The sequence below is a fragment of the Ylistrum balloti genome, unplaced genomic scaffold, assembly GCF_031769215.1.
Source record: "Ylistrum balloti isolate Yb309-2 unplaced genomic scaffold, AGI_CSIRO_Ybal_v1 Utg369992, whole genome shotgun sequence".
Lineage (NCBI taxonomy): Eukaryota > Metazoa > Mollusca > Bivalvia > Pectinida > Pectinidae > Ylistrum > Ylistrum balloti.
The window spans coordinates 776,933-798,528 of NW_026782074.1; the positions used below are offsets into that span (position 1 = coordinate 776,933).

Below are 21,596 nucleotides of genomic sequence, written 5' to 3' on the forward strand. Positions count from 1 at the left end.
CACTTGTGTTTCTTTTGTACAATCTCAAACAGTCATACAGATATAAAATGGTCTAGCTGCCTCCTTCTTTTTTTCACATCTCAATCAGCTTCAGAGTCACTTGGGACATATCCTAGCTTTTATGCTGATTTAGCATACAGTCTCACTTGTTTCTCTCTCTAACAGATTCATATCTTCATAAATCTCAATATGAAGAAGTATATATAGGATTGGCATGGTGCTGTCAAGATTTTAAGTTGTTGTTGGCTGAGATGAGGATTAAATTCACAATACTGAAACATCAGCATGACAAACTGTGGCAGTGTTTATCGTAGCTTGAACATTTTGAAAATGAAAAGACATGAAATTGATACTAATAAGATTAGATGTTGATAGGCGTAGTCTGTTTATCAATAGGGTTATTATCTTCTTGTGAATAATTCTGATTATTCACAGTGTCTGGGCTATCTTAACAGTTCTCAACATGTCTCATAATTTGATCCCTGTAGGAAACTGCTACAATAGTTTGTTGTCGGGAATGATATGGAATATTTCTGCACTGTGACCTTATACTGTTTCCTACTGTGGACAAGGTGTTAGGTATATGACTGTAATTAATTTCTGAATGTGGTCCCTACACCATCAATAAAAACATCAAGACAACATTATAGTTTGCTATTGTTCACTTCACGATCATATCATCACCTATAGGTCTATAGTAGTAAACAGAAAACCCTAACAGATTGGAAAGTTAAGATCTCACATGACTGATTTAGTATTACACCTCCCCCTCCTCCTGTAAAGTATCCTCAAATGTCTAACAATTTCCTTAACATCCACCGAACATCAAAATACAAACCTTGTATTTTATACAAAGTTTTATTGACCATATATTTTGAAAATGAAGAATGAAACACATTGACTGAGTGGACTTTGCAGATGATTGGTCATAACGTCAATATTTTATAACATGTTTAGAAATTAAATCACCCACACTTACATATGTAAAGCCGGTGACATCAAGTGAAACATAAAACATTTATGCTAATCAGCAGAATGGCCAAAATACTGTTATAGTAGACTGTAAAGCCCTCTTACTGACATTTCACAAAGAGGAAAAGCTCTGTGTTTAAATTACAGCTAGACTCTAGTTCAGGTTTATGTTTTCATCCCAATCATTATAGATTGATGCCTTTGATTACAGAATTTAATATTTATATCAGTATGGTGAGAAAATAGTGTTTCCAGATCAGTACGTGTAAAATGGTTCATAAGCCCACATACTGCCACAGGCAGACAGTGTGCACTTACAATTGTAGTTAAAGGATTTAAATTTCAATTCAACTTCAACAAATTCTATCAACTTTTGAAATGTTAATGGGATCGGACAACAGGTTAAGACTTTTGTAAGTCCAACAATACTTGAAGCTTGAAATTATTGCTGTGACCTAGTAACAGATAGCATATTTTTGTACTCCGTTCATTACGAGACATGAAGCAGGTGCTTGAGTTCATGTTATCCAGAGTTGGCAAGTTTCCCTGATCATATCTGGCTACAAATTTTGTTAGCAAAATTAAATGGACTTTTGATAATTCCTAATTTAGGTAGATTTATAAAACTTTATGTTTAAAACCATTTCTAATTTCATTAGATTGTGGATTTCATAAATGGTAGAATGAAACACTTCACTAAAGAAGATGTTGAAGAGGTTTTATTATAAGGGACTAGAATTATGTTGCAAATTCTCTAGTTCAAAACACTAAAGCTGAAGGTTGAAAGCCCCAAATTTTCTATGTGGTGATAAGAGATCACTACAGAGATGGTTCTTCTTACTTGGCTATTCTCAATGGTTCTCACCTGTTGAGAAGTCGATTAACTTACCTATGGCATTCATTGGGGATTAGTTTCTATGTTTTCATTTTTACTGGATTTTTTTCTGCTTCAATGGGAAGAAAACATGAATGGGATCCATGCAAAGACCATTTTCTACAGATAAACATGAATATTGATGCTTATTGGTTTCGCTTCATTGATTTTTCCTTAGAAATTGTTAGTTTTACTGTAAAAAGTAGCTGATAGGGTTTTTATATTACCATCACCTGTAAGGGTAATGAAATGAAAATTTAAACCAGACACAAAATCCCATCGAAATTGTGAATACAAATGTTTTCACACTGTAAGTGACATTGTATGTTGTTTTTTGTTATGAGACAAATGGTTGGAAGACCGCATGTTCACACAGTTTCACCAGAGGGTGGTGATAAGTCCTTCAGTGTTGGCAGTAACTCAAAGCCCTGTGATTTTAGATCTGTGGTTTGACACACCCTGTTGGTGCAGTACGTGGTTGTTTGTGTTTCTCAGGAAACTGAGAAATGGACTTGTCTGTGCTGTTGTGGTTTGTCCTTGAACAAAACACTTTATCTCATGCAATTACTCTGGATGGTTTGCAACAATTTGGCCTCCAGTATGTCTTTCAGTGGGATTAAGCTATCAGCTCCTACACGGAAACACTGCCTCAAAATGACCCTGGCTTTTGAAGGGGCAAAAATTACCCAGCCAAAAATCACACACCCACTGCCTGTTTCCTGTTAGTGACTGTCTCATTACATGTGGTATATTCAGCAAACAATTGTGGTTTCGTGTAAATTAAAAGAAAAAATAATAATTTTTTCTTTAAAATTCTTGTTCTTAGTCAGCATATGTATAAAATATCAGAGTAGTAATCACATTACCATTTAAATTCTAATTGAAGAGAGAGGATGAAGACATAGGTGGGATCAATTTCCCATACAAACAAAAGAAGGATTTTCATTGCTGTAATATAAGCTGAGTTTATTCTTAAAGTTTGATAATTATTTATTTCTTATGAAAAGAAATACCTAGCTTAAGAATAAGAGACTCTTTATTTGAACCAAAATGTGCACAGATATGTGAAACCTTTAACAAGGACTTTAGAACCTAACACTGGGTTGCTTTTATAATTCAACAATTACGCCATCCTTTCCTAAAATATAACATTTAGACTTATACACTTTTGACTGAAAAATATCAAGGGACTGTTAATTGGTCGGTTTTCGACTAAATTCTGGGACAGGTATAACCTCTGAACTTTGTTGACAATTAAAGAGGCCTTTTGTTAGATATAGCAACTGACAAGGAAGTTAATGTTAACAATGGCTCAGAACACAATTAGTAATACACTAATAAACTGATTTATTTAAGACAAAAGATTATTGTATTCCTGTTCCAGATTTTAATTTTCATGGGGAATCCGTCTGATGCCACAGTATATTGTAGTGTTCAAGTTTATACTGTTTTGATTAAATAAAAATTGTCTGAAGTTTCCATATTTGAGAATATTCTTCGTAATCTATTTTTGAAAGTCATTTTCCATGAAATGTAATATCCAGTGAATGAGATACACTTTTGTCTATCCTCATTAATAGACTAATTAAATGCTTTTCATCATTGGTTCAGTCATCCCTGTGTATCCATCCATACTCCAGAACAATTTAAGGAATTATCCAGAAGCTCGATCAACATATCACCAATATAGATCCTTAACTACATAACACACATTTTTGGATTGATCCAATGTGAAGATGGCTGCTAGGGGCCATTTTTGAAATTGACATTAGAACATTGTTATCACTATTCCTCCAGAATTACTGGAGGGATTTTCAAGAAGCTCCTTTCAGTAGGAGTGCTTGTTGTGCAAGCCACATTTTCAGATTGCTCTGAATTTAACATGTCTGCCATTTGCCATGATGGATTTTAATATTGAAAGTTTATGATTACTTTTCCTCGAAAATGTCTTATGAAGCATTTTTTAAGGAATTGAAATACAGTATTGGTCTTAACTATGCTGCTGAGTGAGTGGCCAATGATGCCACACTGCAGAGGGCGCGATGATGCCACATTGCAGAAGGACACCATTGTGGTATCTAAATTCTGAACTCCCCCCTCCTTCCTTAACACCTCACTCTCAACCAGTATGAAATACAAAATGATGGTGGGTTGGCAAAGTTAAAAGAAAAAAACCCTAGTTTGTCTGAGTGAGACAACACAAGTAGCAAGTAGCTACTACAACTTCCTATATGAATAGAAAAGTTCAAAGTCCACTTTTTCAGCTTTATTCTTATATACAAGATAACAATACAAAGAATCATTTTGAATGTGATATTTTACATATTGCTCTACTTGAGCATATTACCTTTAATTTGTTTACAAGAAGTTATAAATAGAATGTAGCAAAGAACAAAACAGAAAAGATATGAAAAGATTATCCTTGGTGGATGTGAATAGACCCTCCTAGTGTGTCAGTATATAGAGTAGATAAAACAAAGAGTAAATAAAACAAAGAGTAGTTCTGGTAAGTAAAACCTGATTTCTTAAAAGTATGTACAATGATGTGGGGGTAATGACCACCAATTCTAGGAACACCAGGCTTCAAGGGTTACAGGTTTACTGCTGCTTCCCTAAGTCTTGCTGCTTGTGCTGTCTCACTCAGACAAACTAGGGTTTTTTTCTTTTAACTTTGCCAGCCCACCATCATTTTGTATTTTATACTGGTTTTGAGTGAGGTGTTAATGAATGAGGGGGGAGTTGAGAATTGACATTATCACTGAATTATCATCAGGCTTAAGTGACTTTATTTTGGAGATTTTGTTTGTTTTTCAGGTTGAATTGTTCTATTCTTTGCTGTATTACTTAATACATATCTAATGCAGCTATTTCTGTATAATGGTTTTGGTCTATTTCCAGGTGTCTGACATATTCTTACCTGTGGATGTACAATGGTCTTCTCCTCCTGTTTCCCTCCACACTTTGCTATGATTGGCAAGTTGGTAGCATCCCATTGGTTGAGAGCATCTTTGACACCCGTAACCTTGCAACCATCTTATTCTTTGTTATGGTTGCTACACTGATCTGGCACTGGTGGAAGAATTTTGATGTGAGTGTTTTGAATGTCATACTCTATAAAACCAGTGTTTGGTACCTTGTAATTGTTGTGACTGCCAATACAAACATTGGCATATGTTATAACTATAATTTAAGTGCTTTATTGAAGAGTAAGCTTTCAATGACATTCCTATTGAACATGGGTTCAAGATGTACTGGCATTAACAAAACCTCCACAGAACCAGTGCTGTTTGTTGAACTTTTCAAATAAAAGAACTGCACTCACTACAGAGCCTTTATTTCCATTTCAGTCTTTGTCTACCGGTGGAGGAGATGTCCTCTTGACCAGCCTTCTGCTACTGGTGCTGCCCTTCTTGCCTGCCTCTAACCTACTGTTCAGGGTCGGATTCGTACTGGCTGAAAGGGTCCTGTATATTCCCAGGTAAATACAACTCTGTGATGGTGGGTCTTGGCCTAATGAGACGCGAGAGTTGGAGAGACGGGCCCTAATAGGGGAAAAAGAGCAAATCCTACAGTAGAAATGATAAGATTTTGTCCTAATTTGATCTGAAGCATTCTTTGGTGATGAATCAAATTTGCCTTATGGGCCTCTTGTTTATTTCCTTATACAGTCAAGATGGCATCAATCATTATATATCATTAGAGGGTGTTTTAAATTGTTTAAGAACATCACATTAAAACATTTGAAATTGTCTCAAAATAAAAGGATGCATTGTTTACGTTTGAAAAGCAAAAAGATTTGAAAATATTTTAAGTGCTTTTTTCGTCGTTATTAGCTGGTATATATTCAATATCAATAATCTGCAACTTTTGGCTTATCGAGCCTGAACTCTAATGATCTTTCACACGCTGTATATTATGGTGTACACTGCAGATGGTTAGTGAATTATTGTCAGCGATTCATTTCTTTATACCTTTCATCTCTTTAATGATCAAGATGTTATGCATTAATGTGAATGATGTACATAGAGACACAAACAATTATTTTTTTCCCTGTAATTCTGTATTCTGAATTTTTATCAAAACTTTTTATTTGTGTTAAGAATAACTTTTGCTAGTTATATTAGTTGATTCATTTGAACTATTAAGACTGCAATAGATTGTTTTTTAAATTACATGTAAACTTTGGCACTTTCATTTGAGTATAAAATGTATATGTACATGTATCCTTTTTAGAAAAGGAACACCGTCCGTTGTTCCGTATAGTTGATCACTGAAATAGACACTTTGAAGACGTGGGTTCTGTATCTTTATATGTAGTTTATGTTTACTTGGTTAAAAGGTTTTTAAGTTGTGTATCTCACTCATTATCAAGGTAACATTCAGTGCAGGTACACAGATTTAAATGATATTATATGTTTACACATAAAAATCGTCCAGTAAAGTTTGTGTAGGTGTAGTTTGTTTTATTTACAGCTGTTGTATCCAACTTGTGACTGAAAGGGCCACACAAAATTTATCGCTGAGATTAACACCTTCATGGACAATTTGATTTTGTTTTATTGTAACTATGAATTTTTTAGAATGGCAACATGTCCCTGAAATTTAACTAGGTGAATGTTAAATTTCATTCACAGGTATATAATATGATGCTTGATACGATTTAATATCAAAAGCTTTACAATAAGGACAAAATATAGGGGGCTTGAACTGATAGCACTCTGAGATCCTATTGGATATACCTGTGGTGGTAGTTATTAATTTAGAACCAAATAATACAATTTTTTTAAATTTCATCCACTCTGAGTTAGTCCTTAAAGAAAATCCATGGTATCTGAACATAGTGTTTGTATACTTCAGGTCAGTGTGTTTAGTAAATATTGAAAAAAATATATCTTGTCATGGAAGTAAAGATAGATTGACCCTATGGAGAAAACTAAGTTGTCAGCTTATGTAATGGAGGAATTTACTCTGTTCTATATTTGTCAGGAACTTAATTTGCTTCATTTTAAACATGGGAGCATTATTGAAGCAGCCAAATATTAAGTCTGCAGAATTATGTTTAGAGAAAAAAATAATTTAATCTTCTGTTTTTTTTTATTCAAGGTCACAAATGTGAAATGTTTTCAAATTACAGATAGCTTTTTGTGAAGAGTTGTTTTAAAGACATTTTGTCAAAGCCATTAAATGAACAGATGAGACATCAATGAAATTGACTTGTGTTAATTACTATGATTACATTACAAAAATATGTTAACACATTATGGCAACAGAAAAAAATCCTCTAAATATTAAAAATTAGCTGCATATCTTTTTTTCTAATTTACAATATACTTTTCTAGGTGAAAACAAAAGAAATATGAATAAGTGTACTAAACATTAAAATGAATATAAGTTATAACTAAATTATTTCCCCTTATAATGATGATTTTTTTTTTTTTTTTTTTAAATTAATCATGGTTGCCATGGTAAACCTGACATTAGAATGACAATCTAAGCTGTTGTTTCAGACTTGAAAATGTGATTACCTGGTATTCATGATGGTATTCTGTAAATGTTGACAAGATTGAAATATTAATCTGGCATATTTTTTACAAAGGTTCTGTTTGAAATTAGGTTTTTAGGTAGTTTTCTTATATGAATTAAGTCACTATCAATGAAGAAGTTACAAAATTATTGATGCATATGGTTATTCAATATCATATTCATTATTAATTTACTTTCTGAACTGCAAGTAGATACATGTACTGGACAAGAAAAAAAAAGCCAATTGGTTTGACCATTTAATGTCACACACAATTGTAAAATTTGATTGTTCTAACATATGCCTTAATATTTCCTGGCGATCTGTTTGTCCAGTTTTTATTCTCATTTTATCACCATTTTATACTGCTTTAAGTCTGTATGGTATCTCCAGCTATACAATGATACAAAGGTATTTAACCATGTGTATAGTTTGGAATAGAGGACAAAAATTCTCTTAACCTCAACAGGTATATCCATTCTTTTCAAAGGTGTGAGATTTTCTTCTCTCACCCTCAGGGTTGAGATAGGGGATTCCCCACTCAGGACAATGGTTAATGACGATATAGTTGGATTCACTGATAACTCCTGTTAACAATACAGCCTCATCAACAATCCTAAACTATGAGACTAAAAAAAGCACATAAATGTACTATTATAAATGATTCCACTATGAACAGCTACCATGGCAAGCTAGTTAGACTTGTAAATAAACCACAAAGACTCAATATGAATTGAAATTGGCCGTTTTTATTAACGACATATATATGTAAATGTACATAAACTCTCATGAATGTACATCATATACCAAATTTTCTTGTTAACAATGTTATGAAAAACATTAAACAAGTTTAAGATGGGGGTCAGAAAACGCCACAGAGATAACTTTCCCTAGGTGCAACCTATGGGTAAGGAATCTAGGTCAGCAGGGTTATATGTCAATAGGCATGCAACCCATATGTAACAGATAGATAAAAGGACATCAGCACCGATGTATCTCTATTTATCTATCAACCAGATTGTATTCATGCCCACCATGTATGTATGTTTAAATTAAAGATTGAATTGATGTGTTCAAGGAAATAAACAACTCAGTCAGGTTTGAGAACAGGTAACAAAACTGATTCAGCCTCAACACGCACGTCTTTTTACAAGGGAAGTTAATAGCCCAGTAGAAAAATAATAACAGGTCTATACTGTAATCAGAGCTGCTTAAGTTAAAGACTTTGATCTCTCCTTTTTGTTTAGAGAGGCATTCATCTCTGAAGGTGTGATATATTCTATAAAGGAGTGGGGGGTAATTTCTGTACTTCCTTGTTTTATATTGTTCACACAATATGAGTTTGCCTTAGCAGTAAATGCACTATTTGAAAACTTAAACACTGCCGATATCGGATTTCTATTTTTATTTGCATTCAAAAAGATATATATCTTTGTCTGACAAATAAACATTTTGTACATTTCTAAACATAGAAAAAGTCAGCCAAATGTTGACACCATTAATGGACATCTGCATACTGTTATTGTAAAGTTGTCTAATCAGCATAGTATATAGCAGGAGTAGTATCAATTATTTAAAGGGAAGATTGGTGTAGATGGAAGGCACTAGGATTGGGACAGTAAATTTAATTGTCTCTGTTTCTGCAGATGCTAAGCATTGATCTTCCTTCAGGTGAAATTGAGGTGTATCCTTTAAGTTTGAGATAAATCATTGCTTAAGGTAAATTGGTATCAAATCATACAAGCTTTAATTGTTTGCAGCTACTATGCTTACACAATCTTTCTAAAAACCCTTCTTTAAGAAATTAAACTAGCTATGCACAAATCCTGTAGATAGCGTTTATTGGTAATACACATGTATATAGAAGGAGATCCGTGACTAGACTTTAACAGGAAATGGTTCCAGAAGACGCCCAGCCTGTGCTACTGTGATCATGAGATATTAGATTGGGTGATTGTAAATTGACAGAGTGCTGACTCAAAATACATCCAGTCTACGAATCAATCAGGAGTCCCTTACTGTGATGCAGTTATACTAAATGTATTGTCTGCAGAAGTAAAGATGGTAAAATATCTGTCACCTTCTTACTTAAGCTTTGTTCATTATATTACTAAGTGGTGTTCTTCCGTACAATTGGCATAACAGTGATTGTTACAATCTGGGGCTAAACTTATTATTGACAAACCTCATCAATTTTGTAAATCTTCTTACTGTCAGAAAAAAAAAGAAAACATTTCTTGTTGAAAAATTTTGAGAAATTGAATTATTTAAATGCATTGGGAATTCCTGTTTCATTATTTTTTTCCAACAAGCTCTGGAATCATGCGCTTGTTTCATATGCTCCCATTCTACATTGTAGCATCAACTGGTGGATATTTCTGCTTGGTAGTAGCTAGGCTTTTGAGTATTCATTAATCCTTGATGGGCATGGTTTGACAAATAGCATGCTTGTGTGAAGGACTTTTAAATTGAATCTGTCCTTTATATAATCTATTCTGGATACCCCAAAACCCAGGGCACTGATAATTGTATCTTGCTGGAATGAAGAGCAACCAGGTTTGTTCAAATGAATCACCTTTATAACCCACTCTAAAGATTGAAGGGGTCAAATGTGTAGGAATCCTCAAACAACTTCCCGTCACTGATCAAAAGGCCAAGTGTCCTGATATTGGGCTCTGTAGCATGCTGGAATGGAGGGCTGCTAAGTTGGTTTAAATCAACTACCTTGACCCAAGTTGAAGGTCATTTGGGTCAAATGTGTTGAAATCTTCAAAAAACTTCTTTTCCCAATGATATTTGATTCATAGCATGCTCAAGGAAGGGCATTAAAACTTTGTAAAAACAAATGACCTTGACCCACAACTTTGGTCAAATGTGGTAATTTCTTCAAATGAGGTATTCTCCATACCCTTTATGCCCAGGATCCTGTTATTTAGTTAGTAGCGTCATGTGATCAATATATCCTTGACCTACTTCATGGTAACCAAAGTCAAATGTGTTAGAATTTTCAAGGGTTTTGTCTGAATAAACAAATGATCTAGGGTGTTTTTATGTTATAGCCAGTATCAGGGTCAAAGTGACCATCAGAAGAAAATTTAGTTTTTAATTTTGTACAACAAAAACAATATACTGTACACTGTTCATTTTTACCACTTAAAGTAATACATGTAATTCTAGCACATTTTATTACAACAAAACATTTCTTTGGTTAACCAGAATCACAATTTCTGGTTACCCTCCGATAATATTGACCCTGTTTTATCAGTTACTGTACGGCCTGTAAATCAATGTTAGTCCATTAATTCACTACAACACAAGACATCTCCTGACAGCAACACATTAGACACATTTTAAAAAACCAGTTTGGCATTGCTACAGCTCTAATGGTCTCTAAAGATGTATTCTTCATACAATTCTCAAATAAAATTGATCATTTTTTCTTGATTTCGTTTTCTTTTGAAGTAAGAGTAATTTCAAGATAATTTAAAGTCACAAGAAAACATAGCTAAATTTTCTTTCAGGTTAAAGTTTGAAAATTGTCAAGTTTTTTTTATTAATTCTGTATAATTTGATATGAAAGTCATTTCATATGTGGATTTTAATTAACCAAACATCTTCCAAAGTCATTTCGGAAATACTATAATTTTCCATAAAATTTTGTCAAATCTGTAGAAAAAGGATTATTGTTTAACAATACAGATTGAAGCTATTTTGGTGTAGATGTTAATCATTTAGGCAAGTTATTTTAAGCCGTTAAGTGTTGCTTTAAGACCTAGAAAAAATTGTGCAATACTACATTTGTAGTAAGACTTAATGCACTTCATAGCATTTCAAGATTCATAACATTCTTCTCAAGCACTAGTAAGGTGTAATACTGTAACTTGTCCACCTTTATAAGAAAAACTGCCTCTGTAACAAATGGATTTGGTCCTAGGCGTACATATCAGTCTCATCAAATAAAAGGTTGTTTTACACAGAAACTGTTATTGCAGAGATGATGAAATGTCGGGAGAAATGCTAAAGGGCAATATAAACAAACATTTTCACTTTCATAATTTTTTAATAATTTAAAACCAATTAAAGTGATAAAAACTGTCCTAAAATTTCTGATTTCCTTAGGGATTCTCCTTGTCAGTGCTCTAACAACATGTAGCAGTTTGGTTTGAAGCAACATTAGGAATATGTTCACTGTGTGCCATGTAAGAAAATAAGTATTACATACATGAAAAAATTTACCATATTATTTACACAAAAATACAGGGAAAAAAACAAACATTCCTAGGTTTATTTTCTGTGTTTTCCAAAATATCAAAATTTTTATTAATAACTCTGCATTTGCATTACCTCACCTCTAAAATTGAAGACACTCAGCAAAGAATTAATTAACGAAGCCTTAAACATTTTGAAACGGTAATGATCAGAAAGTGTTACAGACTGATATGAGGTGTAGTTGATAAAGCTTCTTAAAATTACAGGGTATCGTTAAAGTTCTGCTATCTCTCACAAAAAGTGGAGGAGAAAAAACACTATAGAGCAAACAGGAATGAAGATCAATATCTGGAGAAAGTGTTGTAGGGCTTCCCTCATTATAAAGAGATGTAAGATATCGTAGAACGTCTACTCTAAGGTCTTTAAAGTCTGGTTAGTTTCCTGTTGAAAATTTTAACAATGAAACAGACTTTCCTGCTGTGGATACATTGTATTTTGGTATTAATATGAAAACTCTTACATTTTCTACATTTATCAGGTTCAAACAAAAAAAAAAAACATATATATGTAAAATTCAAGGAAACATTACTTTTGATATATTTCAAAAAGATACTAATTTGGATCGCATTGTACTGTCAAAAGAAGTAATACGGATGTGAGACTTTTATTAAATGATTTTTGAGGTGATATAATTATGATTTTATTATATTTTGATATATCGGGTACAAATGTGTCAAAATTCATATTCTAAGATACAATGATTTAACATTTAATAGGTATGATTGCTTTGGTTCTTCTGATGTAACAATACTATAACATTGTTAAAGCTTGCATTGTTTAGGTAACAACACCAACTATAGATATGTGATTTTAACTACTAGGTTCAACACAATGCTGTCAGAATTTATAGAAAAATTATATCAAGTCTTGCTTTTTCCTTCACGCCTCTGCATAGAATGTAGCAGCCAACATGGTGGCATAAAAAAGGTCATTGATGTAAGGATGTAGATAAAAGTGTTCTTGTGCGATAAAGTGCTTTAACATTATATGTCAACCATGTTTTTGTAGCTATACATCATTCCAGTACCTTCATTTATGTGACAGTCCTAAATGTCATCCACAGGTTTTATTACTGCAGCAATATTCTTCTTGATTCTATAAATCAGTCAATTTTAACATGGTACTTATAAATCAGTAAATTTTAACGTGGTACTCAGTCAGAGGTATTTTATTTTCATTGAAGAAAGGATTCACAGTGTTCCCTGTTATCAGTTTCATACTGAACTTGTTTAAAATAAGATTGGAACATTTGGAACTACATAAAGTGTCTGTGACACACCAGTATATATGTTTCCATTTAATTAACCTGATAAAGCTCCAGAACATATTTAGATGCGTCATTTGACATGATTTTCATATACAGAATTTTTTGTGCCTGTTTTTAGGTCATCTGACCTGAAGGGTCAGGATGACTTATAGCTATCATGTTTTATCTGTTGTCATGCATCAAGCATACACTTTTCATTTAAATGACTTATTCTCAATAACCAAAAGGTTCAGGGTGCTGTTATTGAGGCTGTAGTATGATGGGATGAAGGGCTACCAAGTATGTTACAATGAATGACCTTGAATTACTTCCAAGGTCACAGGGGTCAAATATGTTAAAATCTTTTTAACAGCTTATTCTCAACTGCCAAAAGGTTCATGGTGCTGATATTTGGCTGGTAGCCTACTCAGATGAATGGATACCAAGTTTGTTCATATGGTTGACCCTGACCTACTTTGAAGGTCACAGGTGTCGAATGTGTAAAAGTCTATAAATGACTTCTCATCAATAACCAAAAGACCCAGGGTGCTGTAATTGGGCTAGTAGCCAGCTGGGACAAAGGGCTACACAGTTTGACACAGTGTGTCAAATATGTCAAAATCTTTAAATAACTTCTGTTCAATAACAGAAAGGCACAGGATGCTGCTTTTGGACCCGCAGCATGTTTGATAAAATTAATTACTTTGGCCCATTTTCAAGGTCACAAAGAACAAAAGCATAAAAATACTTAAATGACTTCTTCTTATTAGCCAAAAGGCCCAGAGTGCTGATAATCAGCCCATAGCATGCTGGAATGAAGGCTTACCAATTTTGTACATGTGATTTTTATTTTCTCATTCTATAGGTCACATGGGTCAAATGTGTTAACATCTTCAAACAACTTCTCATTAACAAAAAGGTCCAGACTGTTGATATTGGTTTTTTAACATAAGTGGATGAAGGGTTACTTATTTGTTCAAATAATAGACCTTGAACTTTATTCAAGATCTCTCAGGTTAAGTGAGTTGAGATCATATTTTTTGATAGGTTCAGAGTAATGGCATTTGTGTTGTAGCTTGTATAATGAATAGGATTTCAAGTTTGCAGAACATGTTTTTATGAACTATATCATTATTTAGGTCACCTGAGATCAAATTTTATGGTGACCTATTGTGATCCTGTTCGTCTGGCATCATCTGTCGTGAGTCCCTGAACATTTAACATTTTCAACTTCTTCTGGAAAACTAAGGAAACAATTATTTTGCAGAATCCTTACATTTGAGGGGGTTGGGGTTCACATTTTTGGAATTTCAAAAATCATCTTTTCAATACCACCTAAAGTATGGTAGGATCATATACCATGGAAAATTGTAAATTTCATGACACCAGTGTCTTACCTTTCCTCTTGGGGAGGGGGGAAATTTTGCAATAGTTTATGTAGTAAAATTACATTTTTAAACAGAAGTTGTTTAGTTTGTATTGGAAATAATTCAGTCTTGGTATCTGGAGACAATGTAGAGTAATAGTTTGATGGTATGCACATATTGATCCTGACTTACCCCAAGGGGCTGATGGGCAGGGCCAAAAGAGGTCAAACTCACTCAATTTTCTCAATCTTCTCGATACCCAGATATGATAGAACCTTTTAAATACTGTCCCTGGATGGAAGTCATAGCATGGGATGGCAGTTAGTGTTTGACATTTGACTTTTGCCTTGCATTTACATTGGTTGAAGTTCATGTTATCTTAAATTGTTAGAAAGATTATTCCTACGACATTCAAGAACAACAGCATGTAACTCAGGTGACCATTAAGGCTCTTGGGCCACATCTCTGTATATGTGCATTGTTTATTTGTAAATCAATAAGCAGATTCCTTATTTTGATTTATCTATTTAAATGTCACTTATCCATGTACATGTTTACTATACATCTACAATGTCAGTCACAGTTTGTATTTTAAGACTTATGTTGCTTCAATCTTTCTTGCTATAAATTTGAAATATGACTCTTTTTATATTGAATACTGAATATGCTTCCAAACCTTAAATCTTCCTCAATGCAATAATAAAAAACCTGTTTATACTGTTATAAAAAATAAACAGCTAGATATTGCAGTCTATATGATCAAGTATCTCACTGTAGTGCAAGGACATGCATTGTACATGAAATATTTTCACAATTATCAAAGTAAAAGATGACAAATTATTATGTGTTCAGTTTCTTATAACAGGTATCACCTGACCAAGATACATTGAGCAATACGCTATAATTGATTCTCCAGCTTTTTTTATCTGTTTTATGAAACACTTTACATGAATAAGATGTCACACCTGGCATAAGTTACACTGTACATTATAACTTTTTGTGGCCTTGCTTCAATGAATTTTGTTAAAATTTCCAAAGTTATTACTTCATTTATGTTAACGGATGGTAGTGAAATTTAATGGTTTTTAATATTATAACTGCAGACTACGAACCCCTAATATACACCCTTTTTTTATTTCATTCTAAAGTTACGTCTACATTATATTTCTGATGTGAATTCAGAGATGGTTTGATTAGATTTTTTATCTTGTTCTAGCAAATTGTGAATAACTTTTTGGAGAGCTTCAAATATAAAAACATATATTAATGTCACTCATGAATATTTAGAATATCCAAATTAAACAAATTAAAAAATAGTGTTTTTTAAGATTCCACTTTATAATACTAGCATTTTAATATTTCGAGGAACATTACCTTGAATATATATGTAATGTCTGATTCATGAATATGATTAAGATTTTTCCTACATTATGTCAAGTGATGCTCTCCATTAAAGCAAATGGTTTTGATGAAGGGGTAAGCCTTTGCCTAAGGGAGGAGAATATTTTTCATAAAAAACTGTAATTTCTATAAGGTGATATCTCCAATAATAAGAGATCAGTGTAAGCAGGTGTTCTTGAAAACAAGAGGTCTGTATAAACTCTGTATAGAAAGAAATAGGTGTCTTTGATAATGAGAGGTCTGCATTAAACAGGAATTTTTGATAATAAGAGTTATTGCCTTTTATTAAACATTTGTGTCCAGAGAACAATTCTAAATTTCTTGTATTTAAACTTGAAAGTCAGTGCCTACATCCCCTTAATCATAGAGTTATTGCCCTTTGCTTGGTGTATATATTGATCATGTAAAGAGGATGTGCAAAATACCAAATTCAGGGACTGCAACAGGGTTGGTGCCTTCTGTTAAAATTTAATATTGTAGCATAACGTTGCTTTCATTATTCAAGCTATGATAATGAAACTTAGTGTATGCACTGGTCATACTGAGATGATATACAATTTTCCAAATTAATTACAAAATTATTGCCCTTTGTTATAATTTTGTGTCCGATAGAGTGTTTTTGGGAAGCATTCATCAGTTTCACAATGTATTACAGAGTTATGTCCCTTTCCTCACTTTATCGTATTAATTGGTAAAATGTCCTTGAAGCACTTGTTTACACTGTACCATACAATGTTGTAATATTATGTTTTTCAAGATAATTTTGAGGTGTAGAAGAGGTTTAAATATAACAGTATCATTTATGAAAAAAATGCATTAGTAAAATAGTTTGTAATTTTACCTCTATTAGTACTAATTTAAATGCTCAATTTTCTTCTTTCACCAGTTCTGGCTATTGTATCCTGATATCACAGGGTGTTCACCAGCTGCTAGAGAGATTTCCAACCAGGAGATTCCACCTACTTACCAGCTCTGTTCTTGTACTTCTCATACTCATGGCAAAAACCTGGAACCAGAACTACACCTGGATCTCGAGGGAGTCTCTCTTCAGGTAGAGTTTTTATTTTTTCAGTCTACTGATGTGTATTTGTTTCTTTCAAGTATCCACTCCAACTTCCCGACTTAAACTGATACAGTATTTGATAATCAATCCTTCTAATATCGTTTAAAAATAATAAAGAAAGTTACAAACAAAAACTGATATAAAATTTTAAATGTTATGTAATGATCCCAGGTCTAGGAATGATTTTTATCTAAAGAAAATTTATTTTCTTGGATGTTATTTTTCAATTTCAAATTACCTTTATCTTTCAGAGAAAAAATGTTACCAAACTTTGAATTGTTGACTTTGATTTGGTGTAAAACTCATCCTCATGACACTGCTGTCAATTTTTGGTGTGACCATTGTCGAAGATTATTTGTTTTAAGAATGTTTTACTTATTAGAATAGTATTAGATAAGTTAGACAGTATACCAGTATACAATTTTTGTACCTTACAGATCAGGGGTGAAGGTTTTGCCACACAATGCCAAAGTTCATTATAATTTTGCTAATTACCTCAAAGACAAAGGGTCGCTGGCTGCTGCAACATATCACTATAAGATTGCAGTTGAGTAAGTATGAAAGGTGTAAGAAAATATTCCAGGTAACTGAAATAAGTCTTATTGTCAAATCACATTCCAGGCCACAGCAAAACCACAAAGTTATTAATAAGATTGCTTATGAAGTAGAGTTCTTGCATTTTTTCTGTATTTTAAACATTTCATAGTGACTAAATGTTTATTTTCATATATGCACATTAACATATTAAGAATGAACAGACATTGCATACACAAAAAACCATGATAATCTCATGAACCTTATTATGCTGTAATTGAATCATTAGATAACAGCAGGTTATAATTAGCCTACAGACTAGCTAATGGACAACAATATATAGTGAAAACTGACAACAAATAGTTGTGAGATTAGATGACTTTACTAATATCATAAGAAGACAATGAGAATTTTAAACCAATTTTAACCTCCTCTGCTCAAAAGGTTAACAGATTTGCATAACAGCTTAGGTGTAAGAGAGTTGTCTCCCTTCTATTAGATTGTGTATTTTGTCACAACATTTTGTAATTGTTGTATATCAGGTTGTACCCAGACAACCCTAGTGCCCACAACAATCTAGGGACACTGCTGGCCAACAAAACACAAGCTGAGTACCACTACAGACAAGCACTAGCTCTGGCTGAGGATCACAAAGGGGCTTATGTCAACCTAGGCACACTGTTATTGTAAGTGCACAATGCATACTGATGTGAGGAGAGCTTTTTGATAACCTGAACTTTAAAAATTATTTTAGAGAAATGAAAACCAAAAAAATGAAAAAGAAAAAGAAGTACATTGATGGAATAATTGCTGTGTTAATTATTTTGTATTGAAATTCTAAGGTACAAATACCATTTTTCTTGGATCTTTTATAGCAACAGAGGGGAACGAGAGCTTGGTATAAGCCTTCTGCAAAGAGCTCTTGAGCTTGATTCTAGATATGAGGAAGCTTCTGTAGCACTAGCTGGAATGATGATGGAAACCCAGAACTGGATGGAGGCTGACAGACTGTTCCAATCAGCATTGACCAATAACCCAGTGTCTGCTCAAGCCTACCATAACTATGGCACTTTTCTGTATCGTAGAGGTGAGTGCTAATCACTGATCTATTAGACAGGCTAATTGTCCAGTAGATAGATATGTATCAAACCTTGACCTTTCCATCAGCTGAATGAGTACAATTATTCATTGAGACAACACTCGGAGAAGGAAATGCTGTTGAAACGTTAGGTCAAAGTCGATAGTCATTTTGTGCAATTACTTACCTCCAAGGAGACATCTATTAACTGAATTAAAACTTTCTTAATTTCTGTTCTTTTCAGAGTGTGACATCAAATTTTAATGAACAATCATGAATGTTAATGAAAATATGTAATGCATGAAAATTCATGGACTATTCACTATCACATTCCGAAGAACAATCATGAATGATAGATTAATTTGGAAATTATTCATAAAAGAGTTCATAGAAGGTATTTGATGAATATTTATGAAAAGTTTTTCAAGAATCAAAAAAATACTAGTATTCTTAATAGTTCATGAATGATTAATTAACACTCATTAGCTCATTAACACCATCTCACACGGGCTACATTGCCATTTTATAGTCAGTGAGTTGTCAGTACCTATTTTAAGGAGTTTTTTTTAAATGGAAAACATAAAATAGCCCATGTTGTTTGTATAAACTTGTTAACTACATGTATGTATAAAATGGCATTGCCCTTCTGGTGATTAATTAATATTTGAAATATGATGGGGATATTTTCACTGTCCACAGGAGAGGAGACAAGGGCCTTAGAGTTTTATCAACGAGCCGTGGATGTGGACCCAACCCACACAGTATCAATTATTGATGCTGCCCGATGTCTGAAGAACCAGGGCAAACTTGTCCAGGCAGAGACCCATCTCATAGAGTGAGTTTGTTATAGTTTGCTGGTTTGGCTTATAGGGAATTATAAGATTATATTTCAGTTGAGTGCAATGGCAACAAAAAGTACAACATGTTTCTAACAGCGCATTTCCCTTACTTGGCACACAGATGGTAAGGAAGTCTAATGGTTCCGTCTATCAGCAGACAAAAGATGGATCATTTCCATTCGTAGTATAGTAAAATGTATTTTGCTTTCAGACAACTTCTTCTTAATAGCAAAGAAGCTTAGAATCATGGTGTTTGCTTGGAAACTTCACTGAATGAAGCATGACAAATTAAAAAAAGTAAAATGAATTACCTTAATTCATATTCAGGATCACAAGTGTCCAAATTTGTTAAAACCTTCAAACAACATTATCAGATTGATCAAAAGGCCTAGAATCCTGAGATTTGGCTGACAAAAAGCCCTTTATAGGAAAAAACAAATTATATGACACATGTTCATGGTTAAGGGTCAGATTTGTGAAAATCTTCAGCCAACTTATTTTGATTAACTAAAATGCCTGATAAATCTTGCAAAAAGAAATTACCTGTGTAGTCATTCCAGGTCACATTAATCAAATTTGTTTAAAACTTCAAACATTTTGTTCTGATTAACCAAAGGACCAGAATCATGATATTTAACTGGAAGGTTCCCTGGATGAAGCTGCAAATTTGCCAAGACATAGCCTTTTATCATATTCAAGGTCACAAGAGTCAATTTTGTGTATCGTCTTTGAATGTTAATGATGTGAATTGTTGATATATTTAGTGAAAAACATTGAATACCAGGTGAGCAACACAGGCCCATTATGTCTTTTGTATATCTTATTTTCAGGTTTAGGTAAGTTTGCAATTTTATCCTTTCCTAGAAAATAGAAAAATGTAAACCATTTTGATAAAAAAAACCCTACAGTACATTATGTAATGTTAGAGGACAGAATATAGGAAATGATAGAACAACACCTGAATACAATAAGTCAAAAGTATTAGATAAAACAAGTGTTTGTTTTATTTTTTTGACAGTAGATAGTCATACAGTAGTATTGACAATGCTTCCTGAGAACTGAAACAATCTTTAAGAATGTAACCCGGGTAAAATAGTAGCCGCAATATACCACTTAGCTAGAGAGAACTTTTCTTTAGTTCAATTGGTTGAGCGACAGACTAGTAAGCCAGGGGTCCCAGGTTCGATTCCTGGTGGAGGCGTCGAGATGAAAAATTACCTTTGTTACAAGAACATGACATGAAAGTTAATGACCATTATATGTTTTTTCATTCTTGAATACTTGCTTAACAGTACAGCTGTACAGACAATTTGGTATCGGTGTGTTTTAGGGCCCTCAAACTGAAGAAAGAGGATTCTACTGTGGACATGCTAGGGGTGATTTACTTTGAGATGGGACGTAGCAGAGAGGCAATACATCTGTACGAGGGCATTTTGAAGGACAGTCCAAACAATACTGATATCCTCTTTCATTATGTAAGGATCAGTTTTAGTTAAAGTTACAAGCAATGATTGATATTTATGCAGATAAATAGACTTGCTTGCTTGAAAAGTTTCTGTCACATTGTGCTTTTAATCAAACCTTTATTTATGATTTAATTTCTTTTTAAACTATTAGCTTGTTTTAATCATTCTCTGACGGACGTTGACAGCATCACCCAGGGAAGAATGGGCTTATTCCATGGTTAACAGTTTGCTTACATGATTTTGTCTAGATTTTAACACTTGTTATTTACTGTTTGGAATAGATCTTTAAGTTAGATCATTCAAAACATGTTTACCAATCAACAGTCACAGGTGCTAGCGAAGAATTTGGAGTTTGGGAAATCTGAGGCTGCTCTAAACCAAGCTATACGCCTGTCTCCCAACAGTATAGAGATTCTTACACAGATGTCAAAGATCCTTGGACAGCAGGCGAGGCACAAGGAAGTAAGTATGTCTTAAACAGTTTGGCCAGCCCAGATTAGTCAAAGATCCTTGGACAGCAGGCTAGGCACAAGGAAGTAAGTATGTCTTAAACAGTTTGGCCAGCCCAGATTAGTCAAAGATCCTTGAACAGCAGGCGAGGCACAAGGAAGTAAGTATGTCTTAAAGAGTTTAGCCAGCCCAGATTAGTCAAAGATCCTTGGACAGCAGGCTAGGCACAAGGACGTAAGTATGTCTTAAACAGTTTGGCCAGCCCAGATTAGTCAAAGATCCTTGAACAGCAGGCTAGGCACAAGGAAGTAAGTATGTCTTAAAGAGTTTAGCCAGCCCAGATTAGTCAAAGATCCTTGGACAGCAGGCTAGGCACAAGGAAGTAAGTATATCTTAAAGAGTTTGGCCAGCCCAGATTACAGGTCACTTAATGTCACAGATCATTTTCCTTTGTAGGTTATTGACTCACCTACTTTTGAATCAGTTCAAGGTCACTAGCCCAGGTTACAGGTCACT

The 21,596-nt window shown here is 33.6% G+C and overlaps 1 protein-coding gene across 1 annotated transcript in view; it reads left to right on the top strand.

Moving 5' to 3' along the window:
* The window catches only part of LOC132547984 (protein O-mannosyl-transferase TMTC1-like), a 60,026-nt gene that overhangs the window by 36,148 nt on the left and 2,282 nt on the right, over positions 1-21,596 (top strand). The window contains exons 7-15 of the mRNA XM_060211799.1: positions 4,745-4,934; positions 5,194-5,324; positions 16,537-16,701; positions 17,151-17,264; positions 17,790-17,933; positions 18,123-18,334; positions 19,025-19,160; positions 20,495-20,639; positions 20,955-21,092. Of these exons, the coding sequence (XP_060067782.1) occupies positions 4,745-4,934; positions 5,194-5,324; positions 16,537-16,701; positions 17,151-17,264; positions 17,790-17,933; positions 18,123-18,334; positions 19,025-19,160; positions 20,495-20,639; positions 20,955-21,092 (1,375 nt within the window). The remainder of the gene's footprint in view (positions 1-4,744; positions 4,935-5,193; positions 5,325-16,536; positions 16,702-17,150; positions 17,265-17,789; positions 17,934-18,122; positions 18,335-19,024; positions 19,161-20,494; positions 20,640-20,954; positions 21,093-21,596) is intronic.